Consider the following 27627-nt stretch of genomic DNA (forward strand, 5'->3'; position numbering starts at 1 on the left):
AGAGTGTGTGAGAGAGGATGGGCTGAGAGAGGGGGTGGGGGGGGGGCTGGTCTGAGAGAGAGTGAGGGGGGGGATTGAGAGAGAGTGAATGAGGAACATCCACAGCCAGTCCAGACAGGAAGACTAAACAACAAACACCATTTGCTGACAGGCCCTCATTGCTCAAGCTGCCTGTAGAATTGATCCATTCACTATTTTAACCAATGACATTAACAATCAACTACTGATTCCAAAGAAACTGACAAGGTATTGTTTCCAAAATGCAATAACATCTCTTGTTGTACAAACTAACAAATAGTAAGGTTGGATTAAATAATGAGGATGTATTTGAAGTGAAAGCTGAGCAGATCATCCTAAGCTGTCAGTCTTGAGGACGGTATGCGAGTGTTTGCTAAGAGTTGAGGTGGTAGTACTCAGGCTGCTGACCCCTCACCATCAGGGGAAGGAGGGGACTATGTGCTTTCTTTGGGAGGGGTAGGCGGAGGAGGAGGGGGCTGGGTGCCAGTGGCAGTTTTGATCGAATTGAGAGTTTTGCTTAGCCAGGAGTTTTTGGCAGCTTGGATCTCGTTGAGGAGAGCCCCTCGGTGATGCTCCAGCTCCTGTGAAAGATAGAAACAGAAAACAGTGATTGTAACTAATTCATCAACCCAGAGATAGTCACCAACACCAGAGCGTGTACACGTTCCCGGAGCCAGAGACCACCCTGTACGCGTTCCTGGAGCCAGAGACCACCCTGCATACAGACACACACAGCCAGAGACCACCCTGTACACGTTCCCGGAGCCAGAGACCACCCTGTACGCATTCCCGGAGCCAGAGTCCACCCTGTACACGTTCCCGGAGCCAGAGACCACCCTGCACACAGACACACACAGCCAGAGACCACCCTGCACACAGACACACACAGCCAGAGACCACCCTGTGCACGTTCCCGGAGCCAGAGACCACCCTGTACGTGTTCCCGGAGCCAGAGACTACCCTGTACACGTTCCCGGAGCCAGAGACCACCCTATACGCGTACCCGGAGCCAGAGACCACCCTGTACGCGTACCCGGAGCCAGCGACCACCCTGTATGCGTTCCCGGAGCCAGAGACCACCCTGTATGCGTACCCGGAGCCAGAGACCACCCTGTACGCGTTCCCAGAGCGAGAGATCACCCTGTACGCGTTCCCGGAGCCAGAGACCACCCTGCACACACAGCCAGAGACCACCCTGCACACAGACACATACAGAGCCTGAGACCACACTGCACACACACATAGAACATACAGTGCAGAAGGAGGCCATTTGGCCCATCGAGTCTGCACCAACCCATTTAAGCTCTCACGTAACCCTATGCCCGTAACCCAATAACCCTCCTAACCTTTTTGGTCACTAAGGGCAATTTATCATGGCCAATCCACCTAACCTGTACATCTTTGGACTATGGGAGGAAACCGGTGCACCCGGAGGAAACCCACGCAGACACGGGGAGAACGTGCAGACTCCGCACAGACAGTGACCCAGCGGGGAATCGAACCTGGGACCCTGGCACTGTGAAGCCACAGTGCTATCCACCTGTGCTACCGTGCTGGCCCAAAACACAGAGCAGGAGACCTCCCTGTACACACACATCCAGCCGGAGACCACCCTTTATACATACACAGAGCAGGAGAAGACCCTGAACTCACACACACAGCCTTATCCTCCACCCCCCCGCCCCCCCTCTCCCTCCCCCTGGCGCCTCTCCCTCATCCGCCCCCACCGCTCCTCTCCCTCATCCTCCCCCTGGCCCCTCTCCCTCATCCTCCCCCACCGGCCCTTCTCCCTCCCTGACCTCTCCCCCTCATCCTCCACCCCAGCCTCTCTCCCTCATCCTACAACCCCCTCCCCCCCTGACCATCTCCCACATCCTTCCCCTACCCCTCATCCTCCCCACTACCCTTCTCCCTCATCCACCCCCCCCCCCCCCCACCCCCCCCCACCCCCCCAACCACCACCACCACCACCACCCCGGGCCCCTTTCCCTCATCTCTCTCCCCAGGGCCCCTTTCCCTCGTCTCTCCCCCCGGTCCTCTGTCCCTCATCTCTCGCCCCAGGGCCCCTAGGCCCCTTTCCCTCATCTCTCCCCCCAGGCCCCTTTCCCTCATCTCATCCCCCGGGTCCCTCTCCCTCCCCTGCCTCTCCCTCATCCCTTCCCTTCTCCTTCATCCTTTCCCCTACCACTCTCCCACATCTCTCCTGCTGCCCTCTGCCTCATCCCTCACCCACCCCTCTGCCCCATCCCTCACCCACCCCTCTGCCTCATCTCTTCCCCTACCCCCGCTCCCTTCCTTGGGCACCCCCTTTCACTCCCTGTCCTCCAGGTGCAGGTGGAGCCCCCATTTTGGGCAGGTACCTGTATTTTACACTTGGCCTCCACCAGCTGCAGTTTAGTCTGTGCCAGCTCCAGCTCCATCTCCCTCAGCTGCTTCTTCAGAAGCTCCTTCTCCTCGTCCACATCCTGGTCTGAGAGATCCTGGCCTTGCTCTGGGAGCTGGAACTCTCCATCCTTCCTGAAGAGCTCACAGCACCGATCACAGGACATCACTTTACTCTGCAATTGAACAGAGAGATCACTCAGTAAAGACGCTGGCAAAGGGCTTTCATTAACCCAGCAGAAATATTTTCATACCACCCCTCTGCCAGGGGTACAGATATCACCGTAAAATTATAGGCTGGCTGTTCAGGGGGTGACATCAGGAAACAATGTTCACAGAATTGTGGAAACATGGAACCCAAAGGGCTGCTGTGGCTAGGGGTCATTTCAAACCAAGCTCAATAAATTTCTCTAAGACAAGGGTAAAGTGTGTTATGGAAGCAAGGCAGGTCAATGAAGTGAAGAGACAGATCAGCCATGATCACATAAAAATGGCGGCATAGGTTCAAGGGGCTGAATGGTCTCTTTACTCCTTCATGGGATATGGGTGTCACTGGGTTGCCAAAATTTATTGCCCATCCCTAATTGCCCTTGAACTGAGTGACTGGCTAGGCCGCTGCAATAGTGGAGAAAAGACTGAGTTAAAGCCCGAGAGTCAGAATGTGCGCAGCATTTGTAACACAATAAATGAATTGTTAGCATAGATAGAAATAAATATGTGTAACCGGAGAGCCATCACAAAGACATGGCTGCAGGGTGGCCAGAGCTGGGACCTAAATATTAGGGTCATTAGTCTGTGAAATCCGCTTCCCCAGAAAGTTGGATTGTTGAGTTTATTCACGGCGGAGTTAGACTGATTTTTGACAGACAAGGGGAGTCGAGGGTTATTAGGGGTAGGCAGGAAAATGGAATTGAGACCCCAACTAGATCAGCCATGGTTGTAGTGAAAGGCAGAGTAGGCTTGAAGGGCCAAAGGGCCCAATCCTGCTCCTCAGTCCTATGTTTCTACTGCAGGGAAAATTTAAAGAGTCATCCACGGGCAGGATTCTCCAGCCTCCCAGCCGCGTTTCGCAGCAGTGGGAGGCTGCGTGCCTTTCGCTGGCGTCAGAATTCTCCCCTCCCTCTGCTGTCAATAGGAGTCCCCTACCGGGAAACCCGTGGGCCGTAGCAGAGAATCCTGCTGCCATCGAACGGCCGGAGAATTCTGGCCCCCATTGTTGTAAGTTTAGACTCATGTCAGTTAGCCCAGGAAAGGATTGTAGATTCAGCCCATCAAGTCTGCACCGAATCTCTGAAAAAGCACCTACCCGATTCCCGTAGCCTCACCTAACCTGCACATCATTTAACACCAAGGGGAAATTTAGCATGGCCAATCCACCTAACCTACACATCTTTCGACGTTTTACAATTGATGATAATTTCATGGTGACTATTACCAGATTTTATGAATTGAATTAAAGTTCTACCAGCTGCCATGTGGGAGGGGGGTTTGGGGGATTGTCTATTCTCTAAAAGGACACTGCTTGGTTCTGTAGTTTCTGAGAACCAATCCTCTATTTGCAGCAAGTGTTCACACATTTGGATCCCTATACGGGGTTGGAGTGTCTCCTTCATCCCGATCTATCTGACGCCCGAGTCTGTGATCTGACATCATTAATACATCAGCATCAGAAATGTTAATGCTTTACTCTACATCTCTCGCTTCCCCCAATCATACTTCCATCCTCCTGCAATTATAGTCAGACAGGCGCTGCCTGAAAAGGTGTTTGAAATAGATTCAATACAGTTGCCAGAATGGAAGTGTATATATAATTGAAAAGGAAGGACCAAATATCTTTCACAAAGCAGGCAACAGGGTCTGTGTTGTTTGATTTTATTTTAAAATATCATTAATAGATGTGGGCTTCACTGGTTAGGCCAGCATTTTTATTGTCCATTCCCTAACTGCCCTTGAGAAGGTGGTGCTGAGCCACCTTCTTGAACAGCTGCAGTCCCCGTGACATAAGAACATAAGAGTAGGCCATCTGACCCCTCGAGCCTGCTCCACCATTCAATGAGATCATGGCTGATCTTTTGTGGACTCAACTCCACTTTCTGGCCCGAACACCATAACCCTTAATCCCTTTATTCATCAAAAAACTATCTATCTTTATCTTAAAAACATTTAATGAAGGAGCCTCAACTGCTCCACTGGGCAAGGAATTCCATAGATTCACAACCCTTTGGTGAAGGTTCCTCCTAAACTCAGTTCTAAATCAACTTCCCCTTATTTTGAGGCTATGCCCCCTAGTTCTGCTTTCACCCACCAGTGGAAACAGCCTGCCCGCATCTATCCTATCTATTCCCTTCATAATTTTATATGTTTCTATAAGATCCCCCCGCATCCTTCTAAATTCCAAAGAGTACAGTCCCAGTCTACTCAACCTCTCCTCGTAATCCAACCCCTTCAGCTCTGGGATTAACCTGGTGAATCTCCTCTGCACACCCTCCAGTGCTAGTACGTCCTTTCTCAAGTAAGGAGACCAAAACTGAACACAATACTCCAGGTGTGGCCTCACTAACACCTTATACAATTGCTAGTCTTAAACTCCATCCCTCTAGCAATGAAGGACAAAACTCCATTCGCCTTCTCAATCACCTTTTGCACCTGTAAATCAACTTTTTGCGACTCATGCACTAGCACACCCAGGTCTCTCTGCACAACAGCATGTTTTAATATTTTATCATTTGAATAATAATCCCTTTTTGCTGTTATTCCTACCAAAATGGATAACCTCATATTTGTCAACATTGTATTCCATCTGCCAGACCCTAGTCCATTCACTTAACCTATCCAAATCCCTCTGCAGACTTCCGGTATCCTCTGTGGTTTTTGCTTTACCACTCATCTTAGTGTCGTCTGCAAACTTAGACACATTGCACTTGGTCCCCAACTCCAAATCATATGTGCTGTTCGGGAGTGCCAGGACTTTGAGCCAGGCACAGCGATATATTTCCAAGACAGGAGGCTGCGTGGCTTGGAAGGGAATTTGAAAGTGGTGGTGTTCCCATGTGTGTGCTGCCCTTGTCCTTCGAGGTGGTAGAGGTTGCAGGTTTGGAAGGTGCTGTCGAAGGAGCCTTGGTGAGCTGATGAATTTCTGACCACATGTTCTGCCAATTTCTCCCCCTGTAACATCACTCTGTTCCAGCTCAACCTCAGCTGACCCCCTCATTGGTACTGTTGTTACCTCTGGACTCGACTATTCCAACATGTTCCTGGCCAGCCTCTCACGTTGTATGTATTGTTTTTTTAAAATAAATTGAGAGTACCCAATTCATTTTTTCCAATTCCAATGGGTCACGGACAGTGACCCAGAGCCGGGATCGAACCTGGGACCTCGGCGCTGTGAGGCAGCAGTGCTAACCCACTGCGCCACCATGCTGCCCTATGTTGTACCTATTGTAATGGTCTACACCACATTAGACTAATTGCTGAGTTTTCAGTGAATCTTACTCACGGGTCATCAGTCACCACTGCATTACCTGGGTAAGGGTTTAATGTGACTTAGTAAGAGGTCGTAGAGAGGTGAGGACTAGAAAGGAGACGAGAGATAGTCACTGGCCAGCAATGCTCACAGCCCAAGAATAAATAAATAAATAAGTAAAAGCTGTTGCTGAACACGGCCTGTTCAATATATCATTGCTGATTTGTATCTGAATTCCATCCAGCTGTCTTGGCTCTATATTGCATGAGGTCCGTACAGTCTTAGAACCATAAGCACAGAAAAGGCCCTTCAGCCCATCGCATCTGCGCCGCGCAAAAACAACCACCTAACCATTCTAATCCCATTTTACAGCACTTGGCCCATAGCCTTGTGTGCCCTGGGATCGCAGTGTGCAGCTAAATATTTCTTAAATAGAAGTATTTAGATCTCTGCCACCACCACCCTTTCAGGCAGTGAGTTCCACATTCCCACCATCCGGTGGACATGCACACTGATTCTCGGTGCTTCCCAGGGTCCTGCCATTTATCATGTATTCCCTTGCCTTGTTTGTCCTGCCCAAGTGCATCACCTCACACTTATCCGGATTGAATTCCATTTGCCACTGATCGGCCCATTTTGTTTTTGTTGTTTTTTAAAAAAGAAATTTAGAGAACCCAATTATTTTTTTCCAATTAAGGGACAATTTAGTGTGGCCACTCCACCTAACCTGCACAGCTTTGGGTTGTGGGGGTGAAACCCACGTTGACACTGGGAGAATGTGCAAACTCCACACAGATAGTAACCCAGGGCCGGGATCGAACCCAGGTCCTCAGTGTCGTAGACAAGAGTGTTTAACCACTGCGCCACCGTGCCACCCATTTGATCAGATCATCTGACCAGCCAGTCTATATCCTCCTGTAATCAAGGCTATCCTCCTCACTATCACCCACCAATTTTCATATCATATGCACAATTACAGATCAACCCTCCTACATTCATATCTAAATTATTTATATAACACAAACAGCAAATATCCCAACACTGATCCATGTGGGAACCCGCAGGACACTGGCTTCCAGTCAGGAAAACACCCCTCGACCATTGCCCTCTGCTTCCTGCCACGCAGCCAACTTTGGATCCAATTTGTGAAATTCTCTCTACTTTCCCTCTTGTTCGGTACTCCCCCGCCAGAGGGAATCATTTCTCTCTCAAACCTATCACATCCATTGACCATTTTAAACACCTCAGTCAGCTTTTCTCTCAATCTAGTGAATGTGAGTATATATAACCTGAATCTAGGCAACCTGTGCACGTAATGTAACCCTCTAAACCCCAGAATCATTCTGCTGACTTTACCCTGCTCAAAGCCAGACACAAATGCTTCTTGCGGTATGGTGCCCAGACCCGAAGAAGGCTTAAATTTAAATAACGCCTTCCACTATCTCAGATCCCAAGGCATTTTAAAACAGTCGATGAAGTGCTTTAGAAGGATAGTCACTGTTGGCACATAGACAGCCAATCTCAGCACAGCAGGATCCCATAAACAGCAATGTGATGTCCGTTGGCGGAGGGATAATTGAGAATACCAGGGAGAACAAACTTTGCTCTCCTTGACATGGGATCTTTTACACGCCCCTGAGCAGGGTAGAGGAGGCCTTAGTTAATGCAACATCCCAAAGGCAGCACCGCCAACAGTGCAGCACTCCCTCGGGACCGCGCTGGAGTGATAGACACCATTCTTGTGCTCAGTCTCTGGAGGAGGAGTTTTATAAAGCTTCCGCTTGTTTCTATTCCAGCGCCCAAGGTACAGGCTGATATTCCATTAGCTTTTAAAGAATAAAAACAGAAAATGCTGGACAGCATCTGTGGAGGGAGAAAGAGTTAAAGTTTCAAGTTAATGGCCTTTCATCAGAATGGGGTCTGTCAGAGTTTCTCGAAAAGCCCAAAGCTGTATATCCTACAGCATAGGGTGCGGTTCGGAGGAGGTTATCAAGGTACTGGCACACTGAATTCTGAGCTTGGTTCATCTAGAACATAGAACATAGAACAGTACAGCACAGAACAGGCCCTTCGGCCCTCAATGTTGTGCCGAGCCATGATCACCCTACTCAAACCCACGTATCCACCCTATACCCGTAACCCAACAACCCCCCCCCTTTACCTTACTTTTTTTTTTAGGACACTACGGGCAATTTAGCATAGCCAATCCACCTAACCCGCACATCTTTGGACTGTGGGAGGAAACCGGAGCACCCGGAGGAAACCCACGCACACAGGGGGAGGACGTGCAGACTCCACACAGACAGTGACCCAGCCGGGAATCGAACCTGGGACCCTGGAGCTGTGAAGCATTTATGCTAACCACCATGCTACCCTGCTGCTAGAGAGGGCTCAATCCCACAACTCACAATGAGGGTGTTGCTTGGAGTGAAGATCGCCTGGGGATGAGGTGACTTGAAGATGGCACTGTTTCAAGTGGAAGATAGAGAGTTCCAAAGACTCAAAACGTTAGCCCGATTTCTCTCTCCACAGATACGACCAGACTGGCTGAGTTTATCTAGCATTTTCTTTTACAATAGCAAGACTGACTCGAGTTCCAAGCAGATGTTCTATCAGAGCTCTGGGCCTGTACTCATTGGGTCTTAGAAGAATGAGAGGTGACCTTATTGAGACGTCTAGGATTCTCAGAGGCCTTGACTGAGTAGATGCTGAGAGGTTGGTTCTTCTTGTGAGAGAGTCTAGGACCAGAGGGCATAATCTCAGAGTAAACAGTCGCACAATTAAGAATCTCTTCTCTCAGAGGGTAATGAAATCTTTATGCCTCAGCTAATAAAGGTAAGTATACCATATGTCTTCTTAACCACTGTATCCACCTGCTCCGATGCGGTGTACATGCACACCAAGGTCCCTCTGATCCATAGTTCTTCCCATGGTCCTGCAGTTTACCATGTATTCCCCTGCTTTGTTTGTCATGCCCAAGTGCATCACCTCACACTTATCCGGATTGGGCTAAAGGCAGGAATTCTTTACCATGGAGGGTTGTAGAGGCTGGGTTGTTAAGTATGTTCAAGGCTGAGATAGACAGATTTTTAATAAGCAAGGGAATCAAGGGTAATGGAGATAAGGTGGGAAAGTGGAGTTGAGGATAGTCACGATCTCATTGAATGGTGCAGCAGATCCGATGGGCCGAATGGTCTACTTATGCTCCGACATCTTATAGTACTACTCTGCATGGTCGATTTAACTGGTTAAACTCCAGTGATTCTGTCCTGATGTCACTGGGTATTTGGATGTTTACTAATACTGCGTGGGTTTCCTCTGGGTGCTCCGGTTTCCTCCCACAGTCCAACGACGTGCAGGTTAGGTGGATTGGCCATGATAAATTGTCCTTTGACCAAAAAAGGTTAGGAGGGGTTATTGGGTTACGGGGATAGGGTGGAAGTGAGGGCTTCAATGGGTCGGTGCAGACTCGATTGGCCAAATGGCCTCCTTCGGCACTGTATGTTCAGGGGCTGGTTTAGCACAGGGCTAAATAGCTGGCTTTTAAAGCAGACCAAGGCAGGCCAGTTGAAGCCTACTTGTGACAATAAGCAATTTTCATTTCATTTCATTTTTCATTTCATTTCTATGTTCTATGTAATACACTTAAGAGGTCACACAATGTACCACAGACCTTACAATATGAAGCAACACAAAGACAAATGCAGGAGTGGGCCATTTAGATGCTTTTTAAAAAAAATAATTCACAGCAAGTTAACTTCGCTGGCTATGCCAGCATTTAGAAACATAGGAGCAGGAGTAGGCCATTCAGCCCCTCGAGCCTGTTCCGCCATTCAATGAGATTGTGGCTGCTCTGTGACCTAACTCCACAGACCTGCCTTTGCCCCATAACCCTTAATATCTTTTTAAACACCTCAGTCAGCTTTCCCCTCAATCTAGTGAATGTGAGTATATATAACCTGAATCTAGGCAACCTGTGCATGTAATGTAACCCTCCAAACTGCCCACCCCAGTTGCCTTCAGAAGGTGGTGAACCGCACCAGTCCCTGGGTGTAGCGGCACCCACAATGCTGTTAGGGAAGGAGTTCCTGGATTTTGACCCAGCGACAGTGAAGGAACGGTCAATATATTTCCAAGTCAGGGTGGTGAGTGACTTGTGAGGGGAACCTCCAGGTGGTGGTGTTCCCAGGCATCTGCTGCTCTTGTCCTTCTCAATGGTAGTGGTTGTGGGTTTAGAAGGTGCTGTCAAAGGAACCTTAGTGAGTTGCTGCAGTGCATCTTGTAGATGGTACACATGGCTGCCACTGTGTGTCGGTGGTGGAATGAGTGAATGTTTGTGGATGCGGAGCCAACCAGGCGTCTGCTTTGTCCTGGATGGTGTTGAGCTTCTCAGTGCTGTTAGAGCTGCACTCATGCAGGCCAGTGGGGAATATTCCATCACATTCCTGACTTGTACTGCTCACTAATAGCCAGCTGATTCCTACCTTCACGATCTCCAGTTCCTCCTTACTTGCCGCCTGCTGCTTCTCCAACCGTGTACTCAACTGTGAACAAATCTGGACAGAGGAGAGAGAGAGAGAGTCACTGCTGTTCCTGTTAGTCAACATGCTAAATGAGTATATCATAGAATTTACAGAGCAGAAGGAGGTCATTCGGCCCATCAAGTCTGCACTGGCTCTTGGAAAGGCCACCCTACCCAAGCCCACACCACCCTATCCCCACAAACCAGTAACCCCACTCTACCAACACCAAGGGAAATTTTGGACACCAAGGGCAATTTAGCATGGCCAATCCATCTGACCTGCACATCTTTGGACTGTGGGAGGAAACCGGAGCACCCGGAGGAACATACGCACACACGGGGAGAACGTGCAGACTCCGCACAGACAGTGACCCAGCCGGGAATCGAACCTGGGACCTTGGAGCTGTGAAGCAATTGTGCTAACCACTAAGCTACCGTGCTACACAGGAGAGGAGTGCGTGGGAGAGCGGGGGTCCTCAGGCCCATTGCGAAATCTGAACCACAATACTTATTACCCCACACAATCCACTCCGATGGTCACCGGCTGGAAGGTGGGGCTATTTGTAACAACACCATTTGGAGGAGGGTGGGGCCCTCTGGACCGGGGAGACACTGTATGGTCAAGAATCCTCCAGACCGGGGACACCGGGGACCAAAAAAGGTTAGGAGGGGTTATTGGGCTACGGGTACAGGGTGGAAGTGAGGGCTTCAGTGGGTCGGTGCAGACTCGATGGGTGAAATGGCCTCCTTCTGCTCTGTATGTTCAGGGGCTGGTTTAGCACAGGGCTAAATAGCTGGCTTTTAAAGCAGACCAAGGCAAGCCAGCAGCGCGGTTCAATTCCTGTACCAACCTCCCTGAACAGGTGCCGGAATGTGACGACTAGGGGCTTTTCACAGTAACTTCATTTGAAGCCTACTTGTGACAATAAGCAATTTCATTTCATTTTTCATTTCATTTCTATGTTCTATGTAATACACTTAAGAGGTCACACAATGTACCACAGACCTTACAATATGAAGGAACACAAAGACAAATGCAGGAGAGAGACCCTTCAGACTTGTGCAACACTGCCTGGGGGAGGGGAGACCTTCCGGACCGGGAGGAAGGTTCCACCACTTGTGATCCAGCTTTTTATGTTGGAATAAACCGGAGAGCTGGGCCCAACAAACTGCAGAGTTTTGAGCTGGTTTGGAATTGTCAGACCATTGAAACAGGCAAAAAAATACAGACAAGTCCCAGACATGCTCGGAGCCTCAAACACCCACTCAATAAACTGACACTTTTACTTCCTGTGGCAGCCATGAGCTGAGCGATCGCACAAAAGGTGGCTCTCGTCCAAGAACTTGGGTTATGGCCGTTTTACCCCAACAAACGGGCACGAAAGGGGAGAAAATCCCCCGAACCCCAACCCCCCATCAACAGCAGTGCCAACCAACATGCCGAGGAACCAGCAACCCAGCCGGAAAAGCAGCAAATGAGGAGAGAGAAACCTCAGCCTTGGGGCAGATAAGCCCGCATAGCAGCACGGAACCAGCGACGGCCGCCCCCACGGAATTTCCAACGCACACTCGGGCGCTGATGGCAAAAATGATGAGTTTCATCACCTCCAAGGTGATGACACTCAGGGAGGCAATGAAGAAGGATCTCATTGAAGTTGTGAGGGTGGCAGTGGAGGCTGCGACAGTCTCCATTAATGAGGGTATGGGGAAAATGGAGTGAAGGTTTGTGGCCCAAGAGGTAACAACGTGAGACCTCTAGAAAGCCTCCATGGATCAGGGTGATCGGATTGCAGCACCTAGCCAAGGTGACGAGGCTGGTCAGGAGTCAGGAAGGACTGAGGGGAAAAAGTAGATGACCAGGAAAATAGATCATGTCAGCAAAACATGCGGATCATGGGGCTACCAGAGAGCATGGAGGGGAGGAATCCCATGGAGTATTAGCAGCGATGCTCAGGAAGCTGGTTGGCGAGGAGGGCTTTGCCAAGCCCCCAGAGGTAAACTGCGCCCACAGATTGCTCCAGCAGTGGCACAAGCCTGGTCAAAAAGTTATATCTAAATCTTTCTTGAAATTACACAACGTTTTGGCCTCAAATTACTTTCTGCGGCCTCAAACTACTTTCTGTGGCAGTGAATTCCACAGATACACCCCTCTCTGGGTGAAGAAGTTTCTCCTCACCTGAGTCCTAAAGGTTGTGGGTAAAATGTTGGAAAAGGTTATAAGAGATAGGGTTTATAATCACCTTGAAAAGAACAAGTTGATTAGCGATACTCAACACGGTTTTGTGAAGGGTAGGTCATGCCTCACAAACCTTATTGAGTTTTTTGAGAAGGTGACCAAACAGGTGGATGAGGGGAAAGCGGTTGATGTGGTGTATATGGATTTCAGTAAGGCGTTTGATAAGGTTCCCCACGGTAGGCTATTGCAGAAAATACGGTAGTATGGGACTGAAGGTGATTTAGCGGTTTGGATCAGTAATTGGCTAGCTGAAAGAAGAAAGGTGGTTGATGGCAAATGTTCATCTTGGAGTTCAGTTACTAGTGGTGTACCGCAAGGATCTGTTTTGGGGCCACTGCTGTTTGTCATTTTTATAAATGACCTGGAAGAGGGTGTAGAAGGATGGGTTAGTAAATTTGCAGATGACACGAAGGTCAGTGGAGTTGTGGATAGTGCTGAAGGATGTTATAGGTTACAGAGGGACATAGATAAGTTGCAGAGCTGGGCTGAGAGGTGGCAGATGGAGTTTAATGCGGAAAAGTGTGAGGTGGTTCACTTTGGAAGGAGTAACAGGAATGCAGAGTACTGGGCTAATGGCAAGATTCTTGGTAGTGTAGATGAACAGAGAGATCTCGGCATCCAGGTACATAAATCCCTGAAAGTTGCCACCCAGGTTAATAGGGCTGTTAAGAAGGTATATGGTGTGCTAGCCTTTATCAGTAGGGGGATTGAGTTTCGGAGCCACGAGGTCATGCTGCAGCTGTACAAAACTCTGTTGCGGCCGCACCTGGAGTACTGCGTGCAGTTCTGGTCACCACATTATAGGAGGGATGTGGAAGCATTGGAAAGGGTGTAGAGGAGATTTACTAGGATGTTGCCTGGTATGGAGGGAAGGTCTTACGAGGAAAGGCTCAGGGACTTGACGTTGTTTTCGTTAGAGAGGAGAAGGCTGAGAGGTGCCTTCCTAGAGACATAGAACATAGAACAGTACAGCACAGAACAGGCCCTTCAGCCCTCGATGTTGTGCCGAACAATGATCACCCTACTTAAACCCTACGTAACCCGTATACCCGTAACCCAACAATCCCCCCCATTAACCTTACACTACGGGCAATTTAGCATGGCCAATCCACCTAACCCGCACATCTTTGGACTGTGGGAGGAAACCGGAGCACCCGGAGGAAACCCACGCACACACGGGGAGGACGTGCAGACTCCACACAGACAGTGACCCAGCCGGGAATCGAACCTGGGACCCTGGAGCTGTGAAGCATTGATGCTAACCACCATGCTACCGTGAGGCCCCTGCTACCGTGAGGCCCCTAAGATAGTCATATAAGATAGTCAGAGGGTTAGATAGGGTGGATAGTGAGAGTCTCTTTCCTCGGATGGGGATGACCAACACGAGGGGACATAGCTTTAAATTGAGGGGTGGTAGATATAGGACAGATGTCAGAGGCAGTTTCTTTACTCTAGAGAGTAGTAGGGGTGTGGAACGCCCTGCCTGCAACAGTAGTAGACTCGCCAAATTTAAGGGCATTTAAGTGGTCACTGGATAGACATATGGATGAAAATGGAATAGTGTAGGTCAGATAGGCTTCAGATGGTTTCACAGGTCGGCGCAACATCGAGGGCCGAAGGGCCCGTACTGCGCTGTAATGTTCTATGTTCTATGTTATCCCTTATCCTCAAACTATGACCACTAAATCTGGACTCCCCCACCATCGGGAACGTTCTTTCTGAATCTACCCTATCTAATCCTATTAGAATCTTGTAAGTTTCTATGGGATCCCTTCTCACTCTTCTAAACTCCATTGAGTATAATCCTAACCGACTTTGCCTCTCCTCATATGGCAGTCCTGCCATCCCACGAATCAGCCTGGTAAACCTTCGCTGCACTCCCTCCATAGTAAGAACATCCTTCCTCAGATAAGGACACCAAAACTGCACACAATACTCTAGGTGTGGCCTCACCAATGTCCTATACAATTGCATCTCTATTCCTGTAAATCCCGCTGAAGCATCTCTGTATCCTCCTCACAGCTCACCCTCACATCCAACTTTGTATCATCTGCAAATTTGGAGATAATACATTTATTAAGTTCCCTTGTCCAAATAGTTCATATATAATGTGAACAGTTGGGGTCCTAGCACAGATCCCTGTGATACCCCACTGGTCACTGCCTGCCAATCAGAAAAAGACCCATTTATTCCAACTTTTGCTTCCTGTCTGCTAATCAGCTTTCTATCCATCTCAAGACACTACCCATAATTCCATGCGCTTTACCTTTACATATGAATCTGCTATGTGAGGCCTTGTTGAAAGTCTAAATAAACCACATCCACCGGTTCTCCCTGGTCAACCCATGGAGGTTCAACCGCCCAAGGGAAACAGAGTTATTCTTCTTCTCCCATGTGCACATGGCCTACTCTCGTACAGACATTTACATCATAGGGAAAATGGTGCTTCCAGGGGAAGTGAGGGCGGAATACTCCGCAATCGTAATCTCCCACCTCGCACCGTACTACATGGACATGAGGTTGAAGAAGGCCGGCCCAACGCCCACCATGGAGGCTGGATACAGCCCTCCTCATCGATAAGGAATTCTGTACAAAAATATCCCAAGCCATTGCGATTACGTAACCTGCAATCATAATGGGGGGGGGGAAATAATAGCTTATTTTCCCTTAGGGAAAAGAAGAAGAGGATAACCAGGCAGCGGTTGACTGACTCCATACTGCATGTGAATCGGCGGTACTCCGCGGCCCCAACTGTGGAACTGCTGGTGAGGAGGAAAAAGGTTAAATGGAATTAGATCTGCTCTACACGGGGAAAGCAGTCCACCAGCTCCGCCAGTCACAGGGGCCGATTCACAAACATGGAGACAAGGCCAGCCACATGCTGGCGCATCAACTAAGGAAGCAGGATGCTGCGAAAGAAATAGTGCAAGTCAGGGACAGGAATGGTAGGATGGCTGCGGTCCCAAATAAGGTTAATGAAGCTGTTGCAAATATTTATTGAGTCCTGTACATCTCGATATGGACTGGATATACTGGTGGTGGGGAGAACAAGAAGCAAGGTCTGAAAGCACCGCTAGGGTTGGATGAGATCATGGAATGCATTAATTCCATGCAGTCAGGGAGGGCGCCAGGACCAGATGGGTTCCCGGTAGACTTTTGCAACAGTGCTAGCCCTGCACCTGTGGGAGATGTTCAATGATTCACAGTCGAAATGGGAAGAGGAGCTGGGTGAGGAGATTGAGGGGGGGACGTGGGCGGACGCCCTGGAGGGAGTGAATTCCTCCTCTTCCTGTGCGAGGCTCAGCCTCATACAGTTCAAGGTGCTGCACAGGGCCCACATGACTGGGACAAGGATGAGTAGGTTTTTCGGGGGCGAAGACAGGTGTGCTAGGTGCTCGGGGAGCCCAGCGAACCATGCCCATATGTTCTGGGCATGCCCAGTGCTGGGAGAATTTTGGAAGGGGGTAGCAAGGACGGTGTCGAGGGTGGTAGGATCTAGGGTCAAGCCAGGCTGGGGACTCGCAGTTTTTGGGGTTGCAGTGGAGCCGGGAGTGCAGGAAGCGAAAGAGGCCGGTGTTCTGGCCTGTGTAGACCATAAGACCATAAGACATAGGAGTGGAAGTAAGGCCATTCGGCCCATCGAGTCCACTCCGCCATTCAATCATGGCTGATGGGCATTTCAACTCCACTTACCAGCATTCTCCCCGTAGCCCTTAATTCCTCGCGACATCAAGAATTTATCTATCTCTGCCTTGAAGCCATTTAGCGTCCCGGCCTCCACTGCACTCCGCGGCAATGAATTCCACAGGCCCACCACTCTCTGGCTGAAGAAATGTCTCCGCATTTCTGTTCTAAGGCTGTGCCCACGGGTCCTCGTCTCCACGCCTAACGGAAACAGTTTCCTTGCGTCCACCCTTTCTAAGCCATGTATTATCTTGTAAGTTTCTATTAGATCTCCCCTTAACCTTCTAAACTCCAATGAATACAATCCCAGGATCCTCAGCCGTTCATCATATGTTAGACCCGCCATTCCAGGGATCATCCGTGTGAATCTCCGCTGGACACGCTCCAGTGCCAGTATGTCCTTCCTGAGATGTGGGGCCCAAAACTGGACACAGTACTCCAAATGGGGCCTAACCAGAGCCTTATAAAGGCTCAGTAGCACATCGCTGCTTTTATATTCCAACCCTCTTGAGATAAATGACAACATTGCATTCGCTTTCTTAATCACAGATTCAACCTGCATGTTTACCTTTAGGGAATCCTCAACTAGCACTCCCAGATCCCTTTGTACTTTGGCATTATGAATTTTCTCACCGTTTAGAAAGTAGTCTATGCTTGGATTCTTTTTTCCAAAGTGCAAGACCTCACATTTTAAATGTACATGGGTTTGTGGGATGTGGCGGGTGTTATCTCTTTCCCTTTTGTTGGGTGGGTGTTCTTTTGTTTGTAGTTGCGTTTGAAGATGGGTGGGTGTTGTTCTTGGGGTGTTACCGCAGTTGTTTTGTTAATATAGTTGAGATGTTTATATTTTGTAAAAATTTCAATAAAAATTATTTTTAAAAAAAAATGATTCCCAGTCGAAAGGGGCCCTGCCTTCCACGCTGGCACAGACCTCGATCTCACTGATTCCCCCATAAAAAGACAAGGACCTGACAGAGTGTGGATCATACAGACCGGTCACTCTTTTAAACACTGACGCTAAAGTCCTGGTGAAGCACTGTCGATGCGCCTAGAGGGTTACTTGCCAGAAGTGATCGCGGAAGATCAGATTGGGTTCGTTAACAGCAAACAGTTGAATGTAATAATGACCCCATCGGGGAGGAGACACCAGAAGTGGTCGTCTCCCTGGACACCGAGAAAGTCTTTGATCGAGCAGAATGGAGGTACCACATGGAGATGCTTGAATGGTTTGATTTGGAGGAGGGTTCACCACGTGGGTGAAACCTCTGGACAACTCTCCCATGGCGAGCGTGTGGCCAAACACCACCAGCACCGAATACTTTCAGCTATACAGGGAAACGAGGCTGGGGTGCCCATTATCCCCACTTGTGTTCACACTGGCAATTGAGCAACTGGCAATTGCTCTTAGATTGCAGAGCAGTGGACAGGTATTTGAAGAGGGGGCAGGGAGCACAGAGTTCCACCCAATGCAGATGACCTGTTCCTCTAGGTCGAACCTCCTGGCCAGCATAGGAAAGATAACGGAACTCCTTAGAGAGTTTGATGCCTTCTCAAGTTACAAACGCAAACTGGGGAAAAGCGAAATCTTCCCGGTGAGCCCCTGAGGGGGTGCAGCGGAGCTGGAGGAACTACTGTTTAAGATGACCCGCGCCAAGCTCAGGTACCTGGGCATAGAGGTAGCTCACAACTGGGTAAGGCTCCACAAGTGGAACCACTGCTGCCTGGCGGAGGAGGTGAAGAGGGACCTACAAAGATGGGACTCACTTCGGAAGGGTACAGACGATTAAGATGAAAATGCTGCCCCGATTCCTCTTCATATTCAGGTCGCTCCCGATCAACATACCAAAATCACTTTTCACTAGGTTTTTAAAAATAAATTTAGAGTACCCAATTATTTCTTTGCCCCAATTAAGGGGCCATTTTCCGTGGCCTATCCAACTAACCTGCACATCTTTGGGTTGTGGGGGTGAAACCCACTCAGACATGGGGAGAATGAGCAAACTCCACACAGGCAGTGACCCAGGGCCGGGATTTGAACCTGGGTCCTCAGCGCTGCAGTCCCAGTGCTAACCACTGACCCACATGCCGCCTCCTCACCAGGGTTTATAGCTAATCATGGCCTTTGTCTGGAGGGGGGAGAAAGAGTCATATATGGCCGACTCATGGAAAAGGTCAGCATCCCACTGAACGAAATGTGACAGAAATGGGGGGAGGAGGTGGGAATGTAGATGGGGGAGGACTCTGGGTCGAGGCACTGCACAGGATCAACTCCACCTCATCATGCGCAGGGCTAAGTCTGGTGCAGATCAAGGTAGGGCACTGAGCACACCTAACCAAAAAAAGGATGAGTGGATTCTTCCCGGAGATGGAGGACAAGTGTGAGCGGTGTCGGGCGGACTGGCAAACCATACCCACATGTTCTAGTCCTGCCCCAAACTCAATGTTTTCTGGATAGCCATGTCCAGGGTTGTGGTGGTTAAGATGGAGCCAGGTCATCAGGGTGTCAGAACATCCAGAGCTTTTCACAGGGAAAGGGGAGGACACCCTGGCCTTCGCCTCTCTGATCGCCCAGTGGAGACCTCTGCTAGGATGGAAGTTGACAGCGCCACCCAGAGCCTCGGAATGGCTCTCAGATCTGGCTGAATTCCTGAAACCAGAAAAAATAAAATCTCAATCAGGGGGTCTGAGGGGCTATGGCAGCATGGTGGCGCAGTGGTTAGCACTGCCATCTCATGGCGCCGAGGACCTCGGTTCGATCCTGGCCCCAGGTCACTGTCCGTGCGGAGTTTGCGCATTCTCCCTGTGCCTGCATGGGTCTCACTCACATAACACAAAAGATGTGCAGGGAAGGTGGATTGGCCATGCTAAATTTCCCCTGAATTGGAAAAAAAGAATTGGGTACTTTAAACTTATTTTTAAAAAGGTGGTCCGAGGGGAGATGCCACGACATGTGGAGAAGGTTTACCAACCTTTTCGAGGATGGGGGGACGGACCGCCTGGGAGAAGGGAAGGACATGCAGGACAGAGTGGAGTGATGGGGAGGAAGGCCCTATGCCTGGAGGGACACAGGCCCTACCACACGTAAAGAACCAGGGAGGCAGAACATCCTACTTATCCTCTAAAATCAACGGTTCAACATGACTTTTCCTGTCAAGATAAACGTAAATAAAATGTTCTCTTTGTAACTATGTACAGGGAAACATGTTTATGAGGACTGTGGTCACAGACGCGGTGACAACATGGGATATAAATGTTGTGATGTGGTTGTTGTTGTTCTGTTTTATTTCCTCTTTATTTATGTGTTGTGTAAATTTTGATATTAAGTGTTAAAATTCCATTTAAAATACTTTTCAAAAGAATACACTGACACTTTAAACACAATCTGCTCACCTTCAATCTGGCAGAACATGCAGAATGTTTAAACTTACAGTCTCTTTGTAAATACCTGTTTGTATTCGGAGATGATGGCACTGGTTTTCTTGACTTCATATTCAGCTTTCTCTAACTCCCTACGGAAAACTTCCTTAATCTGTGTTGGCCAAATCAAATAACAAAGGCACAAGTTCAATCGATATCAAACAATATAAACAAGGATTGGGTCTCCCTCCCTAACTCTCCCGAAACCCGGGTTTCCCTCCTTCCCTCTCCCAGAGCCCGGGTCTCCCTCCCTCTCCCAGAGTCCAGTGCCGGGATTATCTGTGCCTCCATGCTGCAATAGTATGGACGTCAGACCCTCGGTCGGGTCCGACACTGCTCCTGTGATTATCCGGAGAATCGGCGGCAATCGCATGCGCGGTCGACGCGGTGCTGGTTGGGGGCCATTTACAGAGGCCGCCGCGGCGATTCTCCGCCGACAACTGGCCGAGTTCCCGCTGGCGTGGTTCACTCATGGTTCCACCCGGCGGGAGCTCAGAGTGGAGTCTGCGGACTAAGTTGCGGCCGCCCTGGTAGGGGGCGTGGGGGATCCGTCACGGGGGGGGGGGGGGGGGGGGGGGCTCCAGGACAGCCAAGCTCGCGATTGGGGACCGCAGATCAGCGGGCACTCGCGATCTCGGGGGGGGGGTCTATATTGTCGGGGCCGGTCCGCAGGCAGTTGCCGCGCGCATGCGCAGACCCCCGGCCGGAAGTGCAGGGCCCCGTATCGGCAGCCGGAACTGCAAGCCCTACTCCGGGGCCCTGCAAAATGGAGAATCACTCTGGACTTTCTCCAGGAGAGTCAGAGTGATTCGCGCCCATTTTCCCCGCAGGTGTTGGTCCATAGCCCCATTATCAGAGAATTCCACCCCTGATCTCCCTCCCTCCAGCCTTCCTCTCCCGTAGCTTCCTCCAGCTCTCTCCCGGAGCCCAGGCCTCCGTCCCTCTCCCAGAGCTCGGGTCCCGCTACCCAGTGTCCAGTCCCTCCCTCATGTTCTCAGACTCCTCTCCTTTACATACCTGCGCTGATTCCTCCTCCTGCCTCCTCTTTTCATCTTCAGTCTCCACCAGCCTCTGTTTGGTTTGCAAGAGTTCCTTGTTGAGGACATCTGCCTTGTCTTCAATCTGTGTGGCGAAAATAAGCACAGCGCCAGTGTACTGAGAGTAGACTTCAATCAATCTTCATCTGACATTCCAGCACTTTACCCAATCTCCGGGGTGAATGCACCTTGCTATTGGTGTAGAATTTCATTCAATCCAAGACTCCTAAGCAGTCATCATGAACCAGACCCAGCTTTCTAAGTTATTAATCGCATGACATTCTGCTGAGGCTGCAGCACTGGTGACCATGCTTTAGTGGCTGTGCACACAACTTTCAGCCAGACCCTTACAGGTTCAAATCCCACGTCAGAGACACGAGCACAGTGATGAAGTCTGACACAGCAGTGCAGTACTGAGACCACTGTCGGAGGGGAGACATTCATTAAGTAGCCTCCCTCCCACCGCCTTCTCAGATGGATGTAAAAGTTGTCTCGGTACGATTGAGAACCGATCTCTTGATCAAAGTCACCAAAATGGATGATCTGGTCGTTATCATACTGACATTCATGAGAGTTCTCGGTGCATTGACTGACCTGTGCTTTCCAACAATACAGTTCAAAAGTACTTAATTGACTGAAAATCCGATTGGGACATCCTGCAGTTATGAACGGTGCAACAGAAAGGCAAGATTTTCCTTTTATTTCTAACCTTTGTACATGTAGGTATTGTACACAGTCTAAATTGATTATTTGCCTCACCTGATCCAGGTCACTCCTCAGGGCAATCTTGCTGGTCACAAGCTCATGCGCCAAGTCATCGTTCTCCTGTTCCAGGCGCAAACTGGCCTCTTGCAGCCTCCGATTCTCCCGCTGTACAGAATAAATCAACAGGGATTCGGTCATTCAGCCAACAGCAAAGGATTCATCTGCAGGGTTCCTCAGCAGGACCCAGCTATGGAGCCTGGAACACCTCACCCCAGTCGCAGAACCGAGGCCTCAGCCAGAGTCACAGGCTTCCTTCCCTCCCTCCACTCCACGTCACGTGGCCTGGGTACAGAGACAACTGCATCTTTAAATATGTCTCGTTGAAGGTCATGGAGGAGTGAAGCTGTCCTTGAGGGCATTGGAGGTCTTGTGACCATGGGTTGTGTGGTCTCAAGGAAGCTGCTCGTTGTAGAATGGCATCAGCAGCAAAGCAGTGGAGACAGAGGTTGTGGAACAGAATGATAAGGACACCCAGCAGCAGATGACAAAGAAAATACTGTGCAATACGGGTGGCACAGTGGTTAGCACTGCTGCCTCACAGCGCCAGGGTCGCGGGTTCAGTTCCAACCTCGGATGACGGTCTATGTGGAGTTTTCACGTTCTCCCCATGCCTGCGTGGGCTTCCTCGAGGTGCTCCGATTTCCTCCCACAGTCCAAAGATGTGCAGGGTACATGGAGTCACGGGGATAGGACAGGGGAGTGGGCCCAGTTAGGGTGCTCAGTCAGAGGGTTGGGCTGCACCCAATGGGCCGAATGGCCTCCTCCTGCACTGTAGGGATTCTATAGATTCTTCTATGAAAACACACAATAATGGAACATGGTACAGAGAGAGGGAACCTCAGAGAGACAACAAAACCACAGAGACACAAATATACTGAGAGCAACAGAGAAGTGATGGTCAGGTGATGCAGTCACTCTATAATAGATAAGATGAGAGAAGTGAACCTGTTCACAGTAGTCAGCGCAGCCAGGGTGCAAAGGATAAAGGGAAAAAGATCAGAGGGAGTGGGGTAAATGGAAGGGACAGACAGAGCAACAAGAGAAATGAGGGAGTTAGAATTTCAGAGCAAAACAGAGACGGAGCTGGCTGGAGAAAGAAAATAGCAATGAAACAGATAGCAAGACACAGAGAAAAGGGGTTCAGGAATAGGAGATACTGTAGAATAGAGAGGGGGTGAGAGACTGTGGGACAGAGAGACTGCAGGACAGAAAGAGAGAGAGAGAGAGAGAGAGAGAGAGAGAGAGACTGACTGTGGGATAAAGAGCAGGAGAGAGACTGCATGATAGAGAGGGAGACTCCGGAATAAAGAGAGACAGACTGCGAGGTAGAGAGATGGAGAAAGAGAGAGATGAAGGCTGCAGGATAGGGAGAGACACCACAGGATCGGGGGGTGGGGGAGAGAGACTGTGAGACAGAGAGGAAGAGAGAGGGAGACTGTGGGATAAAGGAGGGAGAAACTGTGGGGTAGAAGGGGTGAGAGAAACCGTGGGGTCGAGAGAGAGCTACAGAGAGAGGCAGACTACGGGATCGACAGAGAGAGAGAGAGCCTGCAGGATAGAATTAAATGAAAATCGCTTATTGTCACGAGTAGGCTTCAATGAAGTTACTGTGAAAAGCCCCTAGTCGCCACATTCCGGCGCCTGTTCGGAGAGGCTGGTACGGGAATTGAACCGTTCTGCTGGCCTGCCTTGGTCTGCTTTGAAAGCCAGCGATTTAGCCCAGTGTGCTAAACCAGAGAGAGGGAGAGAGAAAGATTGCAAGATTCCAGGCAACCCAAACAGGCAACTCCCAAATCCCTACATTTTGTTTTTACCCTTGGTGAGAAACTTCAGTAGGAGTTAGCAATACCTCACCATGTGAAAGGGACTGTATATCCCATTTGGCGGCTACTGATTGGAAGCAGCACAGTGTTTACTGTCTAAGACTCATACTAAATATCATCTTTAAATTTAAGGTATCAGGCTTTTCTCAAACAAATAAACCACTGATTGCAACCACAGGAGCTGATCTAATCTTTTAGAAATGTCCTTACTGTTAATATTTATTAATCTTTCTTGATTATAAACCCATGTCTGCCGATCTTTTTATGAGGTTCTTCAACTAACTGCCTTTCCCCAGGGATCTCGCTAAACATAGAATCCCTATAGTGGAGAAGGAGGTCATTCAGTCCATTGAGTCTGCACCGACCCTCTGAAAGAGCATCCTACTTATCCCCACGTCCTCACCCTCGCCCCACCTAACGTTTTGGACATGAAGGGGCAAATTTAGCGTGGCCAATCCTAACCTGTTTGTCTTTAATATTCCACAACAAAGTGACAAAGAGATTTTGAATATAAAGACACTGAAATTTAAAAAGGAGTTGTCAGTCAAACACAAACCAAACCAATCCTTGAGGCGATCACATCTACTGTACATAGTACAGTTGACGGGTCTGCCCATATACAATCCCAATGCAGTACAGAGGCAGTGCTGCGCTGTCAGAGGTGACGTTCATCTGAAGAGGTGAAGTAGAAGCAAATGTCTGCCATCATGGACAGATGTCGAAGATCCCATGAAACTATGTTGAAGAAGGGCAGGGGAGTTCTCCCAGCGTCTGATCAATATTTATCCCTCAACCAACACCAACAGAACAAATTATCTGGTCATTACCTCAGTTCTCTTATGGGATCTGACTGTGCAGAAATTAATTACTTGCTGCATTTCCTGCAGTACAGGTTCAAAAGCACATCATTGATATAAAATGCTTTCGGCCAATCTGAAGTCACGAAATAAGCTATTTAAATGCCAGCTTTTGCTTCACAGTTCCTACTGGGTTTTTGACATTAACCAATCATAGCCAGAGAATTAACTGCAATGGCTTCTCTTCCCATACTGTTACCTCAGGTGCCCCCCCCCCCATCCCCCCCCCACCCCCCTCCCCAGGATCAATCCTTAGCCCCTTCCTATTTCTCATCTACAAGCCGTCCCATGGTGACTTCACCCAAAAAAAACTATCACTTATCACTCCACTTATGCGCTGACACCCAGCTCTATCTCACTGTCACATCACTTGTTGCGGTCTCAAAATGATCAGATTGCTTATTTGGCTAACATCCAGTGCTGGTTGAGTAGAAATTTCCTCCAATTAAATATTAGGAAGTCCCAGCTCATCGGCTGCAGAAACCCTCATCCATGTCTCCGTTACCTCTGGACGTGACTATTCCAATACACTCCTGGCTGCTCTCCCACATCCTACCCTCCGGAAACATGAGCTCATCCAAAACTCTGGTGTCTCAGTCTGAACTCTCACCAAGTCCCATTCCCCTATCACCCCCTGTACTCACTGACCCACATTGACTCCTGGTCAAGCAATGTCTTATTTTTAAATTCTCATCCATGTCCTCGCCCCTCCCTATCACAACCCTCCGAGATATCTGCGCTCCTCTAATTCTGGCCTCTTGTACATTCCTGATCAGAATCGCTCTACCATTGGTGGCTGTGCCTTCAGCTGCCTGGTCTCCAAGCTCTGGAATTCCCTCCCTAAACCCCTCCTTCTCCCCATCTGATCTTTCTCCTTTAAGATTAAAACCTAACTTTTTCACCACAATCTTGGTCGCCTCCTCTACCATCACCGTATGTGGCTTGGTGTCAGATATTATTTGATGATGTTGATGTTAGGAATGGCATTAAACAGGAAATTAGAGATGAATGCTATAAAGAAATATCTGTATTTAATCTGCATATAGATTGGGCAAATCAAATTCATAACAGTAGCATAGAGTAGACATTCCTGGAGTGTATATGGGATGATTTTCTGGACCAATATGTTGAAGAATCAACTAGAGAACAGGCTATCCTAGACTGGGTACTATGCAATGCGAAGTGGATAACTGACAATCTAGTTGTGCAAGGCCCCTTGGGGATGTGCGACTATATTATGGTAGAATTCTTCATCAAAATGGACAGTGACGTAGTTGATTCTGAATCTAGGGACCTGAATCTAAAGTAAACTACAATGGCAAGATACATGAGTTGGCTATGATGGATTGGGGAACATTACTTAAAGGGATGACAGTGGATAGGCAATGGCAAACATTCAAAGAGCACATGGAGGAACTGCAACAATATTTTGTTCCTGCCTGGTGCAAAAGTAAAGTGGGAAAACCATGGCTTACATGGGAAATTAGAGAAAGTATTAGAGCCAAGGAAGAGGCATACAAGTTGGCCAGGAAATACAGCAATCTGAGAATTGGGAACAGTTTGGAATTCAGCAAAAAAAGACCAAGGGAACGATTGGGGGGGGGGGGGGGGGGGGGGGGGGGGGGGGGGGGGGGGGAGAGGAGGAGGAGACGACGACGACAACATAAAAACTGACTGTAAAGGTTTCCAAAGGTATGTGAAGAGAAAAAGATTGGTGAAGACAAATGTTGGTTCCTTACAGTCAGAAACAGGGAAATTTATAACGGGAACAAAGAAATGCTGGCCAACTAAATACATACTTTAGTTCTGTCTTCACAAAGGATGACACAAATAACATACCAGAAATGTTGGGGAATACAGGGTTAGTGAGAGGGAGAAACTGAAGAAAATCAGTATTAGTATGGAAATGGTGTTGGGGAAATTATGGGATTGAAGGCCGATAAATCCCCAGGACCTGATAATTTATATCCCAGAGTTCTTAAGGAGGTGGCTCAATAAATGGTGGATGCAGTCCAAGATTCTTTAGACTCTGGAACAGTCCCTGCAGATTGGAGGATAGCTAATATAACTCCACTATTTAAAAATGGAGGTAGATAGAAAACAGGGAATTATAGACCAGTAAGCCTGACATCAGTGGTGGGGAAAATTCTAGAATTTATTATTAAAGACTTTATTGCAGAGCATTTGGGAAACAGTGGCATAATCGGACAGAGTCAGCATGGATTCATGAAGGGCAAATCATGCCTGACAAATCTACCAAATTCTTCGAGAATGTAACTAGGGGGCAGTGGTTTATATGGACTTTCTGAAGGCTTTTGACAAAGTCCCACATAACAGATTAGCATGCAAAATTAAAGCGCATGGGATTGGGGGTAGTGTAGACATGGATAGGAAACTGTTTGGCAGACGGGAAACAAAGAGTAGGAATAAATGGGTCTTTTCCAAATAGTAGGCAGTAACTTGTGGGTACTACAGGGATCGATGCTGGACCCAAGCTATTCACAATATATATTAATGGCTTAGACGGGGGAACTAAATATATTATCTTCAAATTTACAGATGACACAAAGCTGGGTGGGAGGGTGAGCTGTGAAGAGGATGAAGAGATACGTCAGTGTGATCCCGACAAGCTGAGTGACTGGGCCAATGCATGGCAGATGCAGTATAATGTGGATAAATGTGAGGTTATCCACATTGATAGCAAAAACAGGAAAGCAGATTATCTGAATGGCTATAGAAAGAGAAAGTGGAATGTACGAGACCTGGGTGTCCTTATATACCAGTCACTGAAGGTAAGCAAGCAGGTACAGCAGTCAGTAAAGAAGCAAATTATATGCTCGCCTTCATTGCGAGAGGATTAGAGTCAAGGAGCAGGGATGCCTTGCCGCAATTGTACATGGCCTTTGTGAGACCACACATGGCAGCACGGTAGCATGGTGGTTAGCATAAATGCTTCACAGCTCCAGGGTCCCAGGTTCGATTCCCGGCTGGGTCACTGTCTGTGCGGAGTCTGCGCATCCTCCCAGTGTGTGCGTGGGTTTCCTCCGGGTGCTCCGGTTTCCTCCCACAGTCCAAAGATGTGCGGGTTAGGTGGATTGGCCATGCTAAATTGCCCGTAGTGTCCTAATAAAGTAAGGTTAAGGGGGGGGTTGTTGGGTTACGGGTATAGGGTGGATACGTGGGGTTGAGTAGGGTGATCATTGCTCGGCACAACATCGAGGGCCGACGGGCCTGTTCTGTGCTGTACTGTTCTATGTTCTATGTTCTAAGTATAGTGGGCAGTTTTAGTCTCCTTATCTGAGGAAGGATGTTTTTGGCATTGAGATGGTGCAGCGAAGGTTCAGCAGACTGATTCCTGGGATGGCAGAACTTGCGTATGAGAAGAGTTTGAGGCTGTTAGATATTCGCTGGAGTTCATAAGTA

General features: G+C 48.9%; 1 protein-coding gene across 6 annotated transcripts in view; it reads right to left on the reverse strand.

The window, feature by feature from the left end:
- The window catches only part of rabgap1l (RAB GTPase activating protein 1-like), a 698291-nt gene continuing 670664 nt past the window's right edge, over nt 1–27627 (reverse strand). For 2 of the 6 annotated variants that reach the window (XM_038795182.1, XM_038795181.1), the window contains 6 exons: nt 21519–21629; nt 20740–20844; nt 19751–19834; nt 10348–10419; nt 2379–2576; nt 1–599 (listed from right to left, as the gene is read on the reverse strand). In XM_038795182.1, coding sequence (XP_038651110.1) covers nt 453–599; nt 2379–2576; nt 10348–10419; nt 19751–19834; nt 20740–20844; nt 21519–21629 — 717 coding nt within the window. In that variant the 3' untranslated portion in view covers nt 1–452. The remainder of the gene's footprint in view (nt 600–2378; nt 2577–10347; nt 10420–19750; nt 19835–20739; nt 20845–21518; nt 21630–27627) is intronic. The other 4 variants (XM_038795177.1, XM_038795178.1, XM_038795180.1 and 1 more) reach the window with 3 other exon arrangements.

This window comes from Scyliorhinus canicula, chromosome 4 (assembly GCF_902713615.1).
Source record: "Scyliorhinus canicula chromosome 4, sScyCan1.1, whole genome shotgun sequence".
NCBI lineage: Eukaryota > Metazoa > Chordata > Chondrichthyes > Carcharhiniformes > Scyliorhinidae > Scyliorhinus > Scyliorhinus canicula.